The 17,259-nt window shown below is 38.1% G+C and overlaps 1 protein-coding gene across 2 annotated transcripts in view; it reads right to left on the bottom strand.

Annotated features, from left to right (window-relative positions):
• Nucleotides 1–13,896, bottom strand: part of LOC124265260 (cyclin-dependent kinase 14-like) — a 71,006-nt gene extending 57,110 nt beyond the window's left edge. For both annotated transcript variants that reach the window (XR_006895399.1, XM_046700048.1), the window contains exons 1-2: nt 13,717–13,896; nt 4,038–4,109 (exon numbers count right to left, since the gene is read on the bottom strand). Coding sequence is in view for 1 of the 2 variants with exons in the window: in XM_046700048.1 (XP_046556004.1) it covers nt 4,038–4,109; nt 13,717–13,765 (121 nt within the window). In the remaining variant the exon portion in view is untranslated. The remainder of the gene's footprint in view (nt 1–4,037; nt 4,110–13,716) is intronic.
• Nucleotides 13,897–17,259: the final 3,363 nt, after the last annotated feature.

Here is a 17,259-nt window from a genome sequence, read left to right as displayed (position 1 = left end):
TAGTGTGATGAACACAGGTACCAAATATGAAAAGAATCTAGAGAATGGTTCTTAAGATATTCCAATCTTGTACATAGGCGGATGAAGCCTAATACTATAAGGGTTCTTGAGATAGCGAATAACAAGCAGAGTTAAGGCAAAATTAACACCACTATATGGTGGAACTTCATTGTCAGCATTGTTTTTAGAAAGGTACTGTTTGAGATATATATATATTGATTTTTGTCCCTGATGAGTGATTATTGAAAAAAGACAATGATAAGAAATACTTAGTAGCTTAAAGCTTGAAGCTCTCTTATTAAATTGATTGGTGGCCATAGCTATCTTAGTATCTATGAAAAGTAACACTAACATATCACAAGTGTAGTGAAAATACAGCCTAGCGACACAAACCTGAAACAGATCATACTGGGTTGTCACTGAAGGGACAGGCGATGTGCCAATGTAACCTGCTATTGACAAGTGTGAAAATCCAAGCTGACTCATACTGCACATACCATAACATTCATGGACTAATTGGTGTGATGAGAACAATATATCAACTTTTACATGACTACATTTGCTTTAGACTATAGTAATGTTTCATTTAATTAAATAACGTTTAAAATAAATACCTTAATTGGTTTCTTGTTTCAATCATCAAGACCACCTGATGATCAGATTTGAAGATTTCAGATGCTAAATTTGGCGATTTTTCTTTCATGCAAATTGTCTTTATCTCCCTGTTGCTCTCTTTTTCTAGCCACAGTGGCCATAAATTGTTCAGCTGGTTATTTCTATGACTGATGTAATGTAGGCCAGAAATTAATTTCTTTTTATTTCATACAATACTTTAGGACTTGTACTGCATCAAATGTCCCTTAATAGGATTCAGTATAAATTGTCATTTCCAGTCGAGGGCAAAAATAATCCACTATAGACTTTCCATCTAATTATCTGTTACAGAATTGACAACTAAGTATATGCTACAGAAATGCCATCTCATTATCTCTTACTGAACTGTCATCTAAGTATTTGCTACAGTAATGCCATTTCATTATCTGCTACAGAACTGCCATTTAAGTATTAGCTATTTGCTATAGAAATGTTATCTAATTATTTGTTAGGAAGTTGACAACTATGTATATGCTACAGAAATGTTATCTAATTATTTGTGAGCAAGTTAAGATTTCAGCCATATCGTGACTGTATTCATCAGTGAGGTGAGGTGAAATTGGGTTTAACGTCGTGCTTGAGAATATTTTGCTCATATGACGATGTACATGCGTGTTTATGTGTATGTGCGGCTGCTTGTACTAGCCCAGACAGAAGCTGGTTTTATAGTGCTAGCCCACTCAGATACCATGCCGCAGTGAAGCATGAATACCCCACTCAGACACATTATACTGACTCTGAACCGACCAGTCCTTGTTGTACCCATTTATGCCGGGCGCCAGGCAGGGACCAACAAGTACCATATTTTAACGTCGTTTGGAATGACGTGGTCGGGGATCGAACCTGCGACCTTCCGCTCTCCGGGCGGACGCTCTAACCACTACACCACGGAGGTGGTCTGTATTCATCAGTTACAGAGTTGACAACTATATATATGCTTCAGAAATGCAATCTTAATATTTGTTACAGAGTTGACAACTATATATATGCTACAGAAATGCAATCTAAATATTTGTTACAGAGTTGACAACTATGTATATGCTACAGAAATGCAATCTAAATATTTGTTAAAGAGTTGACAAATAATAATATGTTACAGAAATGTTATCTATTTATCTACTACAGAGTTACCATCTAAGTACATTCTACAGAAATGCCATCTAATCATCTGTTATAGAGTTGCCACATGAGCAAATGCAAACACAGCGGAGATCTAATAAACTTCTGAAGGAATCTCAGCCACAAAATAAGGATAAATGTGTTCGCTTTCGGAAATTAGCCTTGCTGGACTTCTGACAAGCACCTAGCCTGATACCCCTGCAAGTGCCACCAGGCATACGGTGGACTGTTTAATGGTAGCTGCAGCTGAGCCACTATCTACATGATAAGCTCCAGCTAGCCAATCATCTACACAGCAAATGCCAAATTCAATCTGTCAACAGCTACACACATACTAGCAGGATGACTCAGTGTAGAGCCTGGTGAAATGTCAGTTTTTAAGGTTAAATCCGATCGATCAAACACCATTATCTGGTGTTTGTGTGTATGAATGGGGGTGTTTATTTGAATCGGAGCTAATAACAGTTAAATGGTTAAAAATGCCAAGCCACCAAACCTATTTGACCACAAAACATTCACTGTTTACAAGCAACGGTTGGTGGCTTAGAAACTCTAAATGGTCTTATAGGCTAAGAAAATTAAAATTCTGACAGTAAATCACACACTGTCGGCAATTTGTTAATTTTTTGATCCACCTAATCAATGTAATCTGAACTCTAGCCATTTTTGGTCCCTCAAATAAAGCAACAAAGAGGAGGTTATATAAACATGAAAATATTTTCAAAGGCGATGAAATATTACTTGCTCTGGTAAAACCATCAGAATAAATATTAAATGCTTTCAATATCTAGCTCCCTCATGCCTCCTAAGACCTATATCCAGTACAGAACCATCTCTTTTTATCATGATTACTTCACGCTATGTTAACTGAGGAGTCACAACATCGCAGTGCTCTGGTGCAGATGCATTCCAGGATCTCGGTTCCCCTACAAACAATATCTTTTGTTTTTGAATAACTTTCCTCCAAAACTCTATATGGTTTGTATTTGACTAGGCTTTCAGCAATATTCCTGTAACATGAAGCTAACCTGTAATTAACTGAGGCGGGACCAAACCAGTGATTGATATTATGAGCAATGAGCGAGCGAGTTTAGTTTTACGCCGCACTCAGCAATATTCCAGCTATATGGTGGCGGTCTGTAGATAATCAAGTCTTGACCAGACAATCCAGTGATCAAAAGCATGAGCATCGATCTCCGCAACATTGGGAACCGATGACATGTGTCCCCCAAGCCAGTGAGCCTAACCACCCGATCCCGTTAGTCGCCTCTTACGACAAGCATGGGTTACTGAAGATCAATTGAACCCGGACCTTCACGGGTCTTATGAGCAATGACCCAAGTCACTTGTTTCAATACACTGCATCATATTTCATATGATAAGCATATGTTGCTTGGCACCAATTCTAAAGCCTTATTCTCTATGTGAGCAAATATGCTTGTATTCAAGAAAAATACTATGAGCAGTGATGAGCAATTGAGTATGTGCAATATCCATTTATATTCATGAAGAATACTATGGCCAGTGATAAGTGAACATGGGCAATATGCATCATCCTTGTGTCACATCTGTAAGTTCTACATTGTGTGATGCATATATTATTAATCATAAACATTCAGTGAATATTCTGAGAGATGTACACACTAGAACACCATGTGAATACTTTTTCAACATGAAATATTTCATTTTACTTTAGGGAATATTTCTCATCAAAGCACTATTTAAAACATGTCTTGTTTACAATATTGAACCTTTTTTTTCTTCTCAATTTTCAAAATCTTCTCCCCTAAGCCTGTAACTGTTGAATTTAACAATGTCATATAGAGTAAGGTCAGTAAAAAAATATGTTTTCATTTCCTGTTCAACCTCCTGATAGTACGTCCATTTATCTGACAAGTAAATCATGTACATAAGAGGCACTTCCTGGGCAGTGTAGGTCACAAGTACACCATGCTGTGACAAGTCACTGGTGAGAGAGTGGTCATCACTTTGTCAATCTGACCTGGATGATCATGTCTTTCATCGTAAACTGATCATGACACAAGGTTTACGTCTTCTAACACTTGACTGCCAAAACCTTCCTCCATCAGAGGATGCCATGATAGACATGTAATCATGTTTAGGCTGCTGGGTGTGGATTAAATCAATGTTCACCTACATATTTCACATAACATGTACATATACCATGAGGCCACAGCATGCATGAATAGGTCACTCTAATGTTTCATACTTATGTGTCAAAGAAATATCTTGTTCATACTTACAAAGCTTGCCAAAACTTGCTGATATTCTTCTCTTAAGTTTCTTGATTCTGCTCACTTGTCCCTTTTCTTTACCTGGAATGAATAAGGTCGATGGATATGAACAAGGTCAAAGGGAATGAACAAGGTCGATGAGAATGAACAAGGTCGAAAGGTCAGGACAGGTCAAAGGGGTTTCAGTTCTTCCGACCACATAAAAAGGAATTACACTAAAAAGTAAATTTTACAAACAGAAAAAAAATGTCATGTGCAATGGATGCCCTCAAGTTCCATGTACCAGGGTGTAAATTACCATAAATTAAAAACTAATATGTATAATGTTCTTGATACAATGATCAAACAGCTGTAATAATATTTGATCATCATATTACTTTGTTGAACATGGCGAAGTCCTATTCAGGTGAACGAATATTCACCTGTGTCCACCCACTGACAAAGCCTTCAGTACCATCAGTAGTTACCCGTATATTAAGCCCTTGGTTGTATTTGCCTCCCATTGAAACAGCAGGATCTTTTCAGCAGACAAATATTGTCTGTTCAAACAGCCCCTCTGGGACTGTTTCCCTCTCACTAGGTCCAACTGACGAGTTCTGTATTGTTTCCAGGTTTTATAGCTGCTTATTGAAACATCAAGTGAAGTGTGTACAAGTTTTCCATATGTTCAAGTTCAGGTGCAAATCAGTGGGACCAGCAGCATGTTTTGAAGGAAAGGTGTAAGTGCTGTGATATGTAAGTCATGATAGTCAAATATATCTACCTAATGTTAACATCTCTTACTATAATTGTAAGTCTGCATGTATGTTTTTAGCTTGACATTCTGACAGTGTTTGCAAATGTAAATATAGTGACAGCATGGCCTTGACCCTGTTTATCAAGATAACCCTCCCAGATGGCTGTGATTAGGGTTATCTATCTATAACCAATAATGTCAATATGACAAAGAGATATTACCAAACATGTATGATCTGTGGATCAGGCCATTTGCACCATCTGGATTTACATGTTTTCGTCAGTTTTACGCCGCACTCAGCAATATTCCAGCTATATGGTGGTGGTCTGTAAATAATCAAGTCTGGACCAGACAATCCAGTGATCAACAGCATGAGCATCGATCTGTGCAACTGGGAACCGATGACATGTGTCAACCAAGCCAGCGAGTCTGACCACCCGAACCCGTTAGTTGCCTTTTACGACAAGCATGGGTTACTGAAGGTTCATTCTAACCCGGACCTTCACGGGTCTTATAACAAGAAATACTGCAGAGAATACAATTCATTTGCATCCTAATCATGCCTTATAGTGAATCAATAGTTTAGTCTCAATATCAAATTAATTCAATGACTGCAAAGAAAGAGAAAGGGTGCTTCGTCCTTTACTTAATTCTAAACATTAGATTTCACTGTAACCAATGAACAATGATGAACTCTAACTTTCCAATCTCTCTTAGCTCCTGCATAGTTAAAGCAAGTCATTGATCCTGCATATACTGTGTCCAGTTTATCAGCCACCTAATCACGCTTATCATGTCAAAAATCCATTAAGTGCAGACTAGTTCTTCCAAGATGAACTGAGAAAGCGGACACCATAGAAATGCCATTACCACAAATCCTTGAACCTCTAAATATACCTGTACAAATACTGCCTGAATGTTGAGTTCGTGTCATTGTTTATATGACAGAGCCAGAAGCAACTTTATGATCATGTCAACATAAATACATCCTTTAGCTTAACCAGTCATTAATACATTCATAGCACTAAATCTCTAGTTGAGACTTATCTCACTGGGAAATTCAGGTTAGAACTGGTCTCAAGCAGCCTATACTAGTTGTAAGAGGGGACTTAAAGGGTCAGGTAATCAGATTCAGCCACCTGCTTTACAGTATTTTTATTATGCTCCAACAGCACTGATCGTTGCTCAGTTTTTCAATCACTGGATTGTCTGGTCCAGACTATTATTTACAAGCTTCTGCAACATTAAACAACAAATGTAAATCTTGACATGGCTGGTAGTTGCAGGGCACAATGGCTATTTTCTCAACCAGTTACATCCTTCATTAACTCTGGCTGGTACTACATGCAGGTGTGAGTCTGAAAGGGCTTCCCAGACAATGAGCATGGTTGGTATACTTACCAGCTTACAGACTACAGACCATCTGGTGAGGGTGTTCACTGTGGATAGATAATAGGACTACATGCTGTGAATATACAGCTGTGTAAACTGGTAGGCGTTTAAGAAGAGGACAAAACTACACCTACACATTTTGGGTTGTTTTGTTTTTAGAGCCAGTAAATAACAAAATAACATGACAAATTAATGCTGTCTGTTTGAGAAGAGAAAAGATCTGCTATTAAGAAGCATGCATACAGTGTTCAAGTATCCTGGTGAGTGGGAGGGCGTTGTTGAACAGTCATCTCAAAGTGAGTCAACTTCAAAGTCCCATTTCAGGGTATTGCGTATAACATAACTGCAAAACTAGGTGAACATGCTAGTCATACTTGAATTAAAATAAAAGCACTGCTCTGTAAACAAATAACGTAATTTGTATTTAAAACCATATTTGTGTAATGTAATAATGTACAACTATGTCTTATGAAGTTTTTGAAAGGCATTTAGAAGTTGGACGAACATGAATACAAGACACTTTTATGGATAACAACTTCTTTTTATTCTTGACACGACGTTTCAGAGCTAATCATTGCTCCTTCATCAAGTGAATACTGAATCAGTAAAAAGAGTGAATATATATAGAGATTAAACATGTTTACACAATGCAAGGAGGGAGAATGTACAACGATAACAATATAATTACGTAGCCAACAATATAATTACGAATTAATCTAATCTTATTGGCTTCGTAATCTTATTGGCTTCGTAATTATATTGTTGGCTACGTAATTATATTGTTATCTTTGTTCATTCTCCCTCCTTGCATTGTGTAAAGATGTTTTATCTATATATATTCACTGTTTGTACTGATTCAGTATTCACCTGATGAAGGAGCAATAATTAGCTCTAAAAGGTCATGTAAAGAATAAAAAGAAGTTGTTATCCATAAAAGTGTCATGTATTCAACTATGTCTTAGATCTATGTTTCTTCATCTCCTTCATCATTTGTTCTTAGGTCCTGCTACCACCTTAAAGGCAATGCATTAGTAATCATCATAAAAACTTGAAAAGATTTTAAGGTTTAATTTTAAGGTGTACCTGGGGTTTAATGGACATCCAATTCCATAGTAAAATAGTGAGTTTAGTTTTACGCCACACTCAGCAATATTCCAGCTATATGATGGCGGTTTGTAAATAATCAAGACTGGACCAGACAATCCAGGGATCAAGAGCATGAACATCGATCTACGCAACTGGGATACAATGACACATGTCAACCAAGTCAGCGGGCCTGACCAGCTGATCCTGTTAGTTGCCTCTTACGACAAGCATGGGTTGCTGAAGATAAGATCAATTCTAACCTAGATCTTCATGGATCAGTAAAATGAGTGAGGGTGTGGGACTCACTGACCATTGATCATAATAAAGGGAAATATCACTTTTGAACAAAGTGTCAGCAGTTCCTGTAACTTGGGGCCTCATACCACATGTCCTCTCAAGTCCTAGTTGGAATATATCCGTAGATTCAACTACCACAGGAGAAGATCTATCTGAAAGACTCCAGACCTCGGGTTAACCTTGAACATCACTAACTCACTGACTGGTTTGGTTTTACGCCGCTTTTAGCAATATTCCAGCAACATCACGGCCGGGGACACCAGAAATGGGCTTCACACATTGTACCCATGTGGGGATTCGAACCCGGGTCTTCGGCGTGACGAGCCAACGCTTTAACCATTAGGCTACCCCCACCCCATCACTAACTGTGTCAGGGGACTTGTCGCTCCTGACCCATGACTATCCAAATCTTGTGAATGAGTGTGAGTGAGTGAGTGAGTGAGTGAGTGAGTGAGTGAGTGAGTGAGTGAGTGAGTGAGTGAGTGAGTGAGTGAGTGAGTGAGTGAGTGAGTGAGTGAGTGAGTGAGTGAGTGAGTGAGTGAGATAGATAAAAGTCCTATCTCTAGTGATGAATGTAATGTTTACTGCATTGACAAAATGAGAAATCAAACTCATTGGATATCTGAGATTTAAACAATTACCAATAAACTAACATGTTTGAAAAAAAGGCCATTGCCTTTTTCATTTGGTTTTTGTTTTCAAGTCATCTTACAATGTCTAAAGGAAATAATTAAACATTCAAATCAACTTTACATGATGTTTTTCTCCTGCCTCAGTGGCATACTGACCAAGCATACACATAAATGAAAACAATAAATCTGTCTGGCATAACATGCTGGGATACACAACTCTCAGTAGTAAAAACACAATAAGGGGTGTAAGGTCACGCTGAGCCAAAACTGATTATAACCATGATAACGAGATGAAAGTACTGTTGATTCCAGGAACTACCATAATTACTTGTCTGCCTAACAAATTATACATGTGCTCCATGTCAACATGCACATGTAACCTGACTTTGTGGCTCACCCACAGAATCACCCACGTCATGCTGAAAATCCGTTTCGATTCCCCACATGGGTACAATGTGAAGCCAATTTCTGGTGTCCCCTGCCGTGATATTGCTGGAATATTGCTAAAAGCGGCATAAAATCATACTCACTCACTCACTCAAGTAGCCATTGCTAGAAACATGTTTCCATATGATATGGTAATTTTCATGGTTTTGACATAAATCTTCCACTTGTGGGAAAACTTTTGACTAATGACATTGGTTCTTTCTTTAGTTCATACCAGTGCATACTGGTACTCTAGGTCCTAAAGCTCTAGATAAGCTTTTGGCCATGTGGGTATGATACCCATACTTTTGAAACTAAGTGGGTATTTCCAATTTCAAGAGGATATCTATACTTTTAGATACCCACCATCTTTTTAAAATCTGGGTATTCATTTCAAATAAGTATAAGAGGTGCAACATTTTTTTATTGAAAAAAAGATAAGAAAAAATCCTATTGATAATGCTAACTTAGAGCTAATAGCTAATACTGCTTTATCCACATGTGCTGTAAGAAATAATAAGTACATTCCAAGTTCAGACAGTCCATGTTTGACTTCTTTACCCACAACTTCATATCAAACAATGACATCACCATCCACAGCACACAAAATCCTTCAGAGCAATTATATGATGATTATTATTAAAATCATTGATTGAAGTCATCACAGTTATTAAGTCAACTGAAATGTACTAACTGTTGCCAGATGGGTGAACAAATTACATGCTTTGGACTAAATTATAGCTAAGGATTCACAGCAGTCAAAATGGATACAGGTACTGAGGTAGATCACCGGGCTAGGATTTCATCATGCACACTCTGCATATGATCTTGTCAAATGACAACAGTTCTTCATTCAGGATAAGGGAAATTCAAGAAAAACTACCTGGGTGAGTGAGTGAGTGAGTGAGTTTAGTTTTACGCCAAACTCAGCAATATTCCAGCTATATGGCTGTGGTCTGTAAATAATCAAGTCTGGACCAGTCAATCCAGTGATCAACTGTATGAGCATCGATCTAAGCAATTGGGAACCAATGACATGTGTCAACAAGCCTGACCACCCGATCCTGTTAGTTGCCTCTTACGACAAGCATAGGTTACTGAAGATCAATTCTAACCCGGATCTTCACGGGTGGAAAAACTACCTAATGACATGTCCTTGAGTGCCATCATGGTTAACATTATTGTGTAAACTGTCATTTATGCTGACAACTGAAAACACAATCTAACCAATATGACTTTAACTCTGAGCTGAACTGGAACTGGAACAGTGAATCCCTTTTCAACAATGGTCAGCAACGTCTTCATCTCAGGCGTAAAACTGAGATCTTTTAATGTTAACCCATCTGTGGTGTCATCATTTTATGCAGCATTTATTCAGAGTATTTTAACATTTTCCTTCCATTGTTGGTACGGGTCTCTCTCAGTTCATCTCAAATCTAACCTAGACAAAATTGTTAACACTGCAAGTAAAATCGATGGAGTCAGATTTGAATGTTTATCATCAATATACAGGGATGGCAACAGGAAAATCTCTTTTCAGCTAAAAACTTAATAGTGTGTCATCGAGTTGAGGGTTTCTCAATGGATTTAGACGATTCACAATTGAACAATTTGAAATAAAATCCGAGGAAATCAATGGATCAGCAGAAAATTGCCATTCCTGAATATATGAGCGGCAAATTGTGAATCAAGCTGTCAAAAGTATATCTGACCGAACTCACTACCTATATTCGGAATACAACCTCCTCCCTTCAGGCCGCCGCTACAAAGTTCCAATTGTGAAAACTAAGAGAGCCCGAACATCCTTTATTCCAAGTACCATACCTCTTATAAACAAATGTGAAGTTGCTTAATCAATGAATTTATGTAAATATGTTTTGTATCTCTCTCATGTGTCAGTAGCTCTGCTGATGTAACACAAATTCCTGAAAAGACATTAAAGTGTTATTCTATTGAGTATTCTCTTCTATTCTAAAGAGATATTAGTCTGTCTCACAGTCCCAGATCTGCATTATTTCCCCTCTGCCCAGCCCTTTCTGTAATGCTGAAGATCTAAATGAAACAAGTCTGAATTTCCTAATAATGCAATAAACAAACATCAGAAACAGAACAGTTTCATTCTAAAAAGACTTACAAGGATGAACATTTGGGCATTCCGAGTCTCCAATCTCGCTGGGTCTCCTTTTATATTTTAAAGTTAGTCTACTCAGATGTGAACAGTCAAAAATCACTCAGTCACCCAAAGCTCTTATCAGTATAGATAAGTGGTATTTAGCATGCTTAGCAGCTGTAAGATCACACACTGATATTGATCTACAGCTTACAAATGGTATCAGCATGCTCATTGGTATACACAGCTTATTAATGACTTGTGTACAGTAGTTAGATTTAGAAAGAACATATCTCATCCCTCTTGATTTGCATGATTCTTGGACAAACTGACTTGTGGCTATGTCTACATGTTATTGTGACACGGTTCAAGTTTTGAGGACAATGCCTTAGCCAACTGGGCCACCAATGCAATGACGTCTTTGTTTTGTTTGTTTATTGTTTAACACTGCACTCAGCAGTGGTCTGTCTGTAAGTAATTAAGTCTGGACCACACAAGCCAGTGACTGACATCATGAGCATCAATCTACACAATTGGGATAACATGATATGCATCAACACTTGCCATAAAGACCACCAGCAGATAATAATGTCATGATATTCCAGTTTTATGAACTAATGAAATAAATATGGATAGATGGAATATCTACAATAATCATACATAGTTTTGTAACTTCCAACTATTTCATGAATTTGAGAAGTGGTAGCTTGCGATATGTTTTATATCATGTGCCCTTTTCTCATATGCACCATATCATCAGATTTACATTCTACATCACTGAGATATTTACTCAAATTCTCAGTAAAATAAGAATTATATTTATATATAAATATGCCATAAACAAATATCAGAAACAAAACAGTTTCGTTTTAACAAATTCATACAAGGATAATTATTTGGGACCACTTAAAATGTAGAGGTATTTACAAACCATTAAACCTTACTGAGGTGCAATGGAATTTGAACTGTGGGTATCCAAGGTTTAGCATGAAAGGCAAGGAGGCCTTTTCATAAGTTCAATGTTGAAAATACAAAATTAGGGGGTACCTTGGTTCAAACATTGTAAGAGTAAATCGCATGGGTAGCAGACCCCCACCCCCTACCATAAATTCAGACACTGACAGTTGGGTGTCAAACTACAATTTTGTTCATGATTTGCTCTTGGATGCATGTCATTACAGCAGATTGTTAGGTACACCCTGGAACAAATATATACAAGAAAGCCCATGCAAGTCTAGATTATGTGGCAAGTCTCAGGGCCCCATTTCATTATATACTTGTTTTTTTACTATGAACTGTTTTTTTCTGTAAAATATGTTCATTTCAGAGACTAGTTGTTAGTCTAACAGTTTGGTAACGGGAAGCTAGTACACTGTACATAGATTTGTTCAGTGACACTCACTACTATGGGTCAGGTGCAGTTAGCATGACTAGGCAAATCCTGGCCATCAATGTCAGATTAAACTAAACAACTAGATTTCAGTTAGGCCATGGCAATATATGATTGCAGTAAACCAGGTCACAGTCCATATTAGCTTTTAATCCATCGGTGGACCACGCTGAGTTAAAACATCAGTCTATACAGCAGAACAACCTATGCCCTCCAGTCAAAAAATAACAATCAAATAATACAACTTATTTACTAAACATGCTCTACTAACAATATTAACATAATCAATAAACACTTTCTGAAATACTCATTGACTAAAAACCTGAAAATCCCAAAATAAACAGTATGATGAGAAAACATGATCAACCCCTCAACACAATGACATATATATGCAAATAAAATATGATTATTCAATCAAATTTGATTCAAGTCGAGAATAGAATGATTCTTTGTTTTTACCAGTCTGATGAACAATTAATTAGATGCCTTAGGAAGAAAGACAAGGCATTTAGAAGATAAAACAACTGTGTCTTCAATGTAGAGGTTTTGAAGGTGGATTCAGTACCTGCAAATTTACCTGACCTAAATGTGATAACCTGCCAACAGATATCTGGACATAATGGGGTCACATTTTCCTGTTTACCAAAAGCCTAATGACAAAACGAAGTCATTTCTGTATACCATTGTTTACAGGATGATGCAACAATATGTTTACAGGCTAAGTTCAATTAGAAATATTGTTCGCATGCAAGCTGCATTATAAGGCAGCATATGTAAGCGCACAGGTAACATCGACAATGACAAATCAGATGACGTAACGCTTCAATGCACCATAGGACTTTAACAATAGAACCTGCCTGGGAACGAACTTTTTGACATTTGATCATTTGAAAGGAGAGTGGCAATAAACATGATAAACCAATAAACATAAAAATGTCAAATAGTGATAATGTAATTTCTTTTACTGATTACAAGACTTTAACAATTAAACAAAGCACAAGGACAAGAAGATACCCCGAGAAAAACAAATATCACATATATTAATATTTAACACAATTAAAATTTGTCAGCCATTCATTTTTCTCTAAAGAGGGAACAAAATCCATTAATAACATGTAACATGTCCATTTATAAAACAAAAAATATATATAATGCTTTAGACAGGTTTTTAACCCCAGCCAACCTTGCCAACTAATACTAAGTCTTGCATAGGCTTAATTTAGTTTATGGTGATGATTTGCTTAAATCAATAGACCATTTTAACAATGTACATGCTTTAACTAACATAACATAGTAGCAAATGACATAAAGTTACAAATTAGATGACGTGTATCGATAATATTTTATTTTGCTCTGGGGTTAAAAATAACGTGGTACACTGATTAGTGAACTGTCAAATCACGGAGTCTAACAAAAACAAACCAGCAATATTTCCCTGTAAATAGTTACATTATCAACCTTTCCTGCCACTTCGGCTAAGTAATATATACATACAAAGATCATCATTAGGATTTCCTTACCTACACACAATCGAACTGTCTGACATAATCATAGTCTATTATCAACAAATCGGCTCAGGCTCATTCACAAGTCTGCGACATTGTTCCGAAGAAACTTACCATCTCGCATGGGGACTTTAGCGGATGGACTGCGACTGTCCGCAGCCATTTCTAATTTGCTCGAATTTAGTAGTTATCCAACTGTCGAGATTTTAACCCATAACTTGCAACAATAACGCAGAAATAGGTCATGTCGTTCGGTTCTGTATTTGAGTCATCAACATTCTTCTTCAAAGAGCAGCCATTTTTAACTACTAAGGGGCATAACTCGTGTTATGCTTTCGATTCAGACATCCGCCGGGCTGCCATTCGGAAAATCAGGTTCAAGTGAACACGCAACACATAAATTATTCAAGACACAAGTATTGCATGCAAAATTATATTTGCCCACTATTGTTATATCATAAAATATATATATTAAAACGAATGGCCCGTATAGTTCTTATGAAGGTTGTTCTGTATTTATTGTATTGTCAATAAACATGTACATGGGTCACAACTGAACAACGTATGTCCTTTGAAATGTACACTAAATACCAGACATTCATTTCCACTCAAGAAAAATATTTCAGTGGAATATAAGGTAAATATTATATATTTACCTTGGATAAGATAGCAATAGTGAGTGAGTGAGTGAGTTTAGTTTTACGCAGCTTTTAGCAATATCACGGCGGGGGACGCCAGAAATGGGCTTCACACATTGAAGCCATGTAGGGAATCGAACCCGGGTGTTCGGCGTGACGAGCGAACGCTTTAACCACTAGGCTACCTCACAGCCCCTAAGATAGCAATAACCCCCTGCTATTGCATGTATGTGGGCGTGCGTGCGTGCATGTTTATTTTAACACCACACTCAGCTATATGACAATTGTGTGTACATGTCATATCTTCTGCCAAATCTGTCTTCCTTTATATAGGTGTTTGGCTGTAAAGTTGCCATATCTTACAGAGAAGCCACTCCAAGCAAAACTAAAAGACCCTAGAACGACGACTACAAGACAACTATGTGGGGAAGCAGCTGTTGTTTACGGTAGTCACTGACCGACATCTCTGGTCGATGATGTTGTTGCCAATACCGGTCATTGGTGGAGCTTTCCAAGGAGATGCACAACGTTCAGGCAATGTGACACTGGCGATTGTTCGCAATAAAATCCGAATCCGACATTCGATACATACTGAATGTAAATCTAAATTGTAAATCAATGCCCGTCAACTGCCCGTGTCAGTTATCAACCCCATGGGTTCAATATACACGGGAGTACATCGAACAAGGTTATCGTTCACATTTGTATGTAGAACTGCCTGTTGTAACATGTACGCCTATTCTTTTCACGACTGTTTACCCATTCCCTAATAGGTGTCAAAGAAGGAATCCGGCAGTCAGGATTCAAGGAAACAGACACAACAACTATCAGTCTTCTGCATGGTCTTTGTAAAGGTTGGACACAGAAAATGATTAATCCCAAGGCTTCGAGTGTGTGAACTGGGTATAATTCTAGTTAACATTCATATTGTGATGTGATGAACAACGGTGAGAGTTCTATGGATATACAACATTAATATTGTTAATATGAGGGACGAAATTCCGAAGTGACACATGTAACAAAGGTTTCCCCCCTTTGGTGCAATTTATACGAGCAATGATCTGAGACTGACAAACCAAGGGTTTTGATAAGGACCAATATGGGATTCGAACTCACGATGAGTAGGCATATGTCTTAAGTCAGAGACATACAGCTGTACGATGCATGTACAATTGAGGCGCCTATTGATATGCATTGGAGTGAGTGAGTTTAGTTTTACGCCGCTTTTAGCAATATTCCAGCAATATCACGGCGGGGGACACCATAGATGGGACTCACACATTGTGCCGATGTGGGGAATCGAACCCGGGTCTTCGGCGTGACGAGCGAACGCTTTAACCAGTAGGCTACCCCACAGACCCGACATTGACAGGTATGACAAAGAGAGGTATAATCCTCACAAAGGGCCACTTGATTAACACATCGAATTAGTTTAATAGGGTTTAAATGGGGTCTTACACTATGGATTGTTTTAAATCTATCTCGACCGTCAGCGAAGTACTTTTGATTCTGAAAGAGAACACCTTCATGTGAACAATATGAGCATTAATTTACGACGGCATGTAGCGACCAGATAAGAAGATGTACGTAGACTTGAAACCCTAAGTTCTTCAACGGGGACTTCTCCGATAACGACCTGATGGTTGTGATAGATATCCTTTCATTCAGCCGTCTCGGTGACGGACACACAGTGTGATCCCGATCATTGTATACGAATAACATCTGTTGTGTGATACTGGACACTGTGTTATGATTAGGTCCTAATTACAGCAGCTAATTTGATTGGCATTCTTTCAACACGATCAATAATGTATCAACAATCTTAGGAAACCGGCTCGTGTCAGTTTTTGACAGTTTCAATGTAGGGTGCAAAAACTGATGAACGAGGGACTTTGGGTAAGCGCCACTTCGCCTATGTCTGGAGGTGCTTTGTTGGGGGAAGCGCGAAAGCAACACATGCAGGTTGTAGACTAGACTAATGCTTAGTCTCTGAATATATATAAGTTTGATAGTAACAAACAAGCCCATCTAAATTGAAAAGTGCTCCAGGGAGACCAGAGATTCAGCATTGAAATCTAGGCAGTTGCTTCATTTAGGGCTTTAGCATTGAGAGAGTCTGGCTCAGGCGGTAGGGAAAATAATATGGTTCAGGGGACTGTGAGACAGACTAGTTGTAGACATATAACGTTTTGAATCAGCACCTGGTTCATGAACCAGGGTTCAAGTATATATATGGGAACGAATCTGGATTCGGAACTCACGAGTTGTAGACATATAACGTTTTGTGCTAGGATGGGAGAATTGTCGGAACTGACTAGTGGGTGCTAGGAGTGAGTTGTAATGTGTAGTAGATATAGATAATTACAGGGTACAGCTTTACCCACTTTTGATGTGACAATAAGGTTAATTTTGAATTCCAAAGTCCATTGGTCTTCACGTCAACTTATATCTGTAAGTTCCCCATATTCACCTGAAAGATGTGATATTTGAAAGTTCGGAGATGAGTGGGGGTATGTGTACAATACATGTACACATAATAAAACTCAGATATAGTTGGTGGGCATCATTCTGTATCAAGTCACCTATACGAAATATTGTATTGCTATATGTAAACACAGTCCTCCTATTCTGACAAGGGTGAGTGAGTGAGTTTAGTTTACGCCGCACTCAGCAATATTCTAGCTATATGGCGGCGGTCTGTAAATAATCGACTCTGGACAAGACAATCCAGTGATCAACAGCATGAGCCTGACCACCCGATCCCGTTAGTCGCCTCTTACGACATGCATGGGTTACTGAAGATCAATTCTAACCCTGATCTTCACGGGTTCTGACATAAGGGAGACGACGGGGTCGGACAGTAAAGTAGGAAAATGTTTACAGCTAATAAACTCACACTACAACAGTCTTTTGTGTACTTTGTTCAACACCACAATCGAATCTGGTTCTGGACATCCGGTGATTGATATTGTGAGACACATCTCCGTCATTGGGCCACGATGACGGGCAATGAAAACAA

Source organism: Haliotis rubra, unplaced genomic scaffold (assembly GCF_003918875.1).
Source record: "Haliotis rubra isolate DU_JTF1 unplaced genomic scaffold, ASM391887v1 Scf97, whole genome shotgun sequence".
In the NCBI taxonomy this organism is placed as follows: domain Eukaryota; kingdom Metazoa; phylum Mollusca; class Gastropoda; order Lepetellida; family Haliotidae; genus Haliotis; species Haliotis rubra.
The sequence above is the reverse complement of the archived record's forward strand: the minus strand, read 5'-3'. Positions and strand labels throughout refer to the sequence as shown.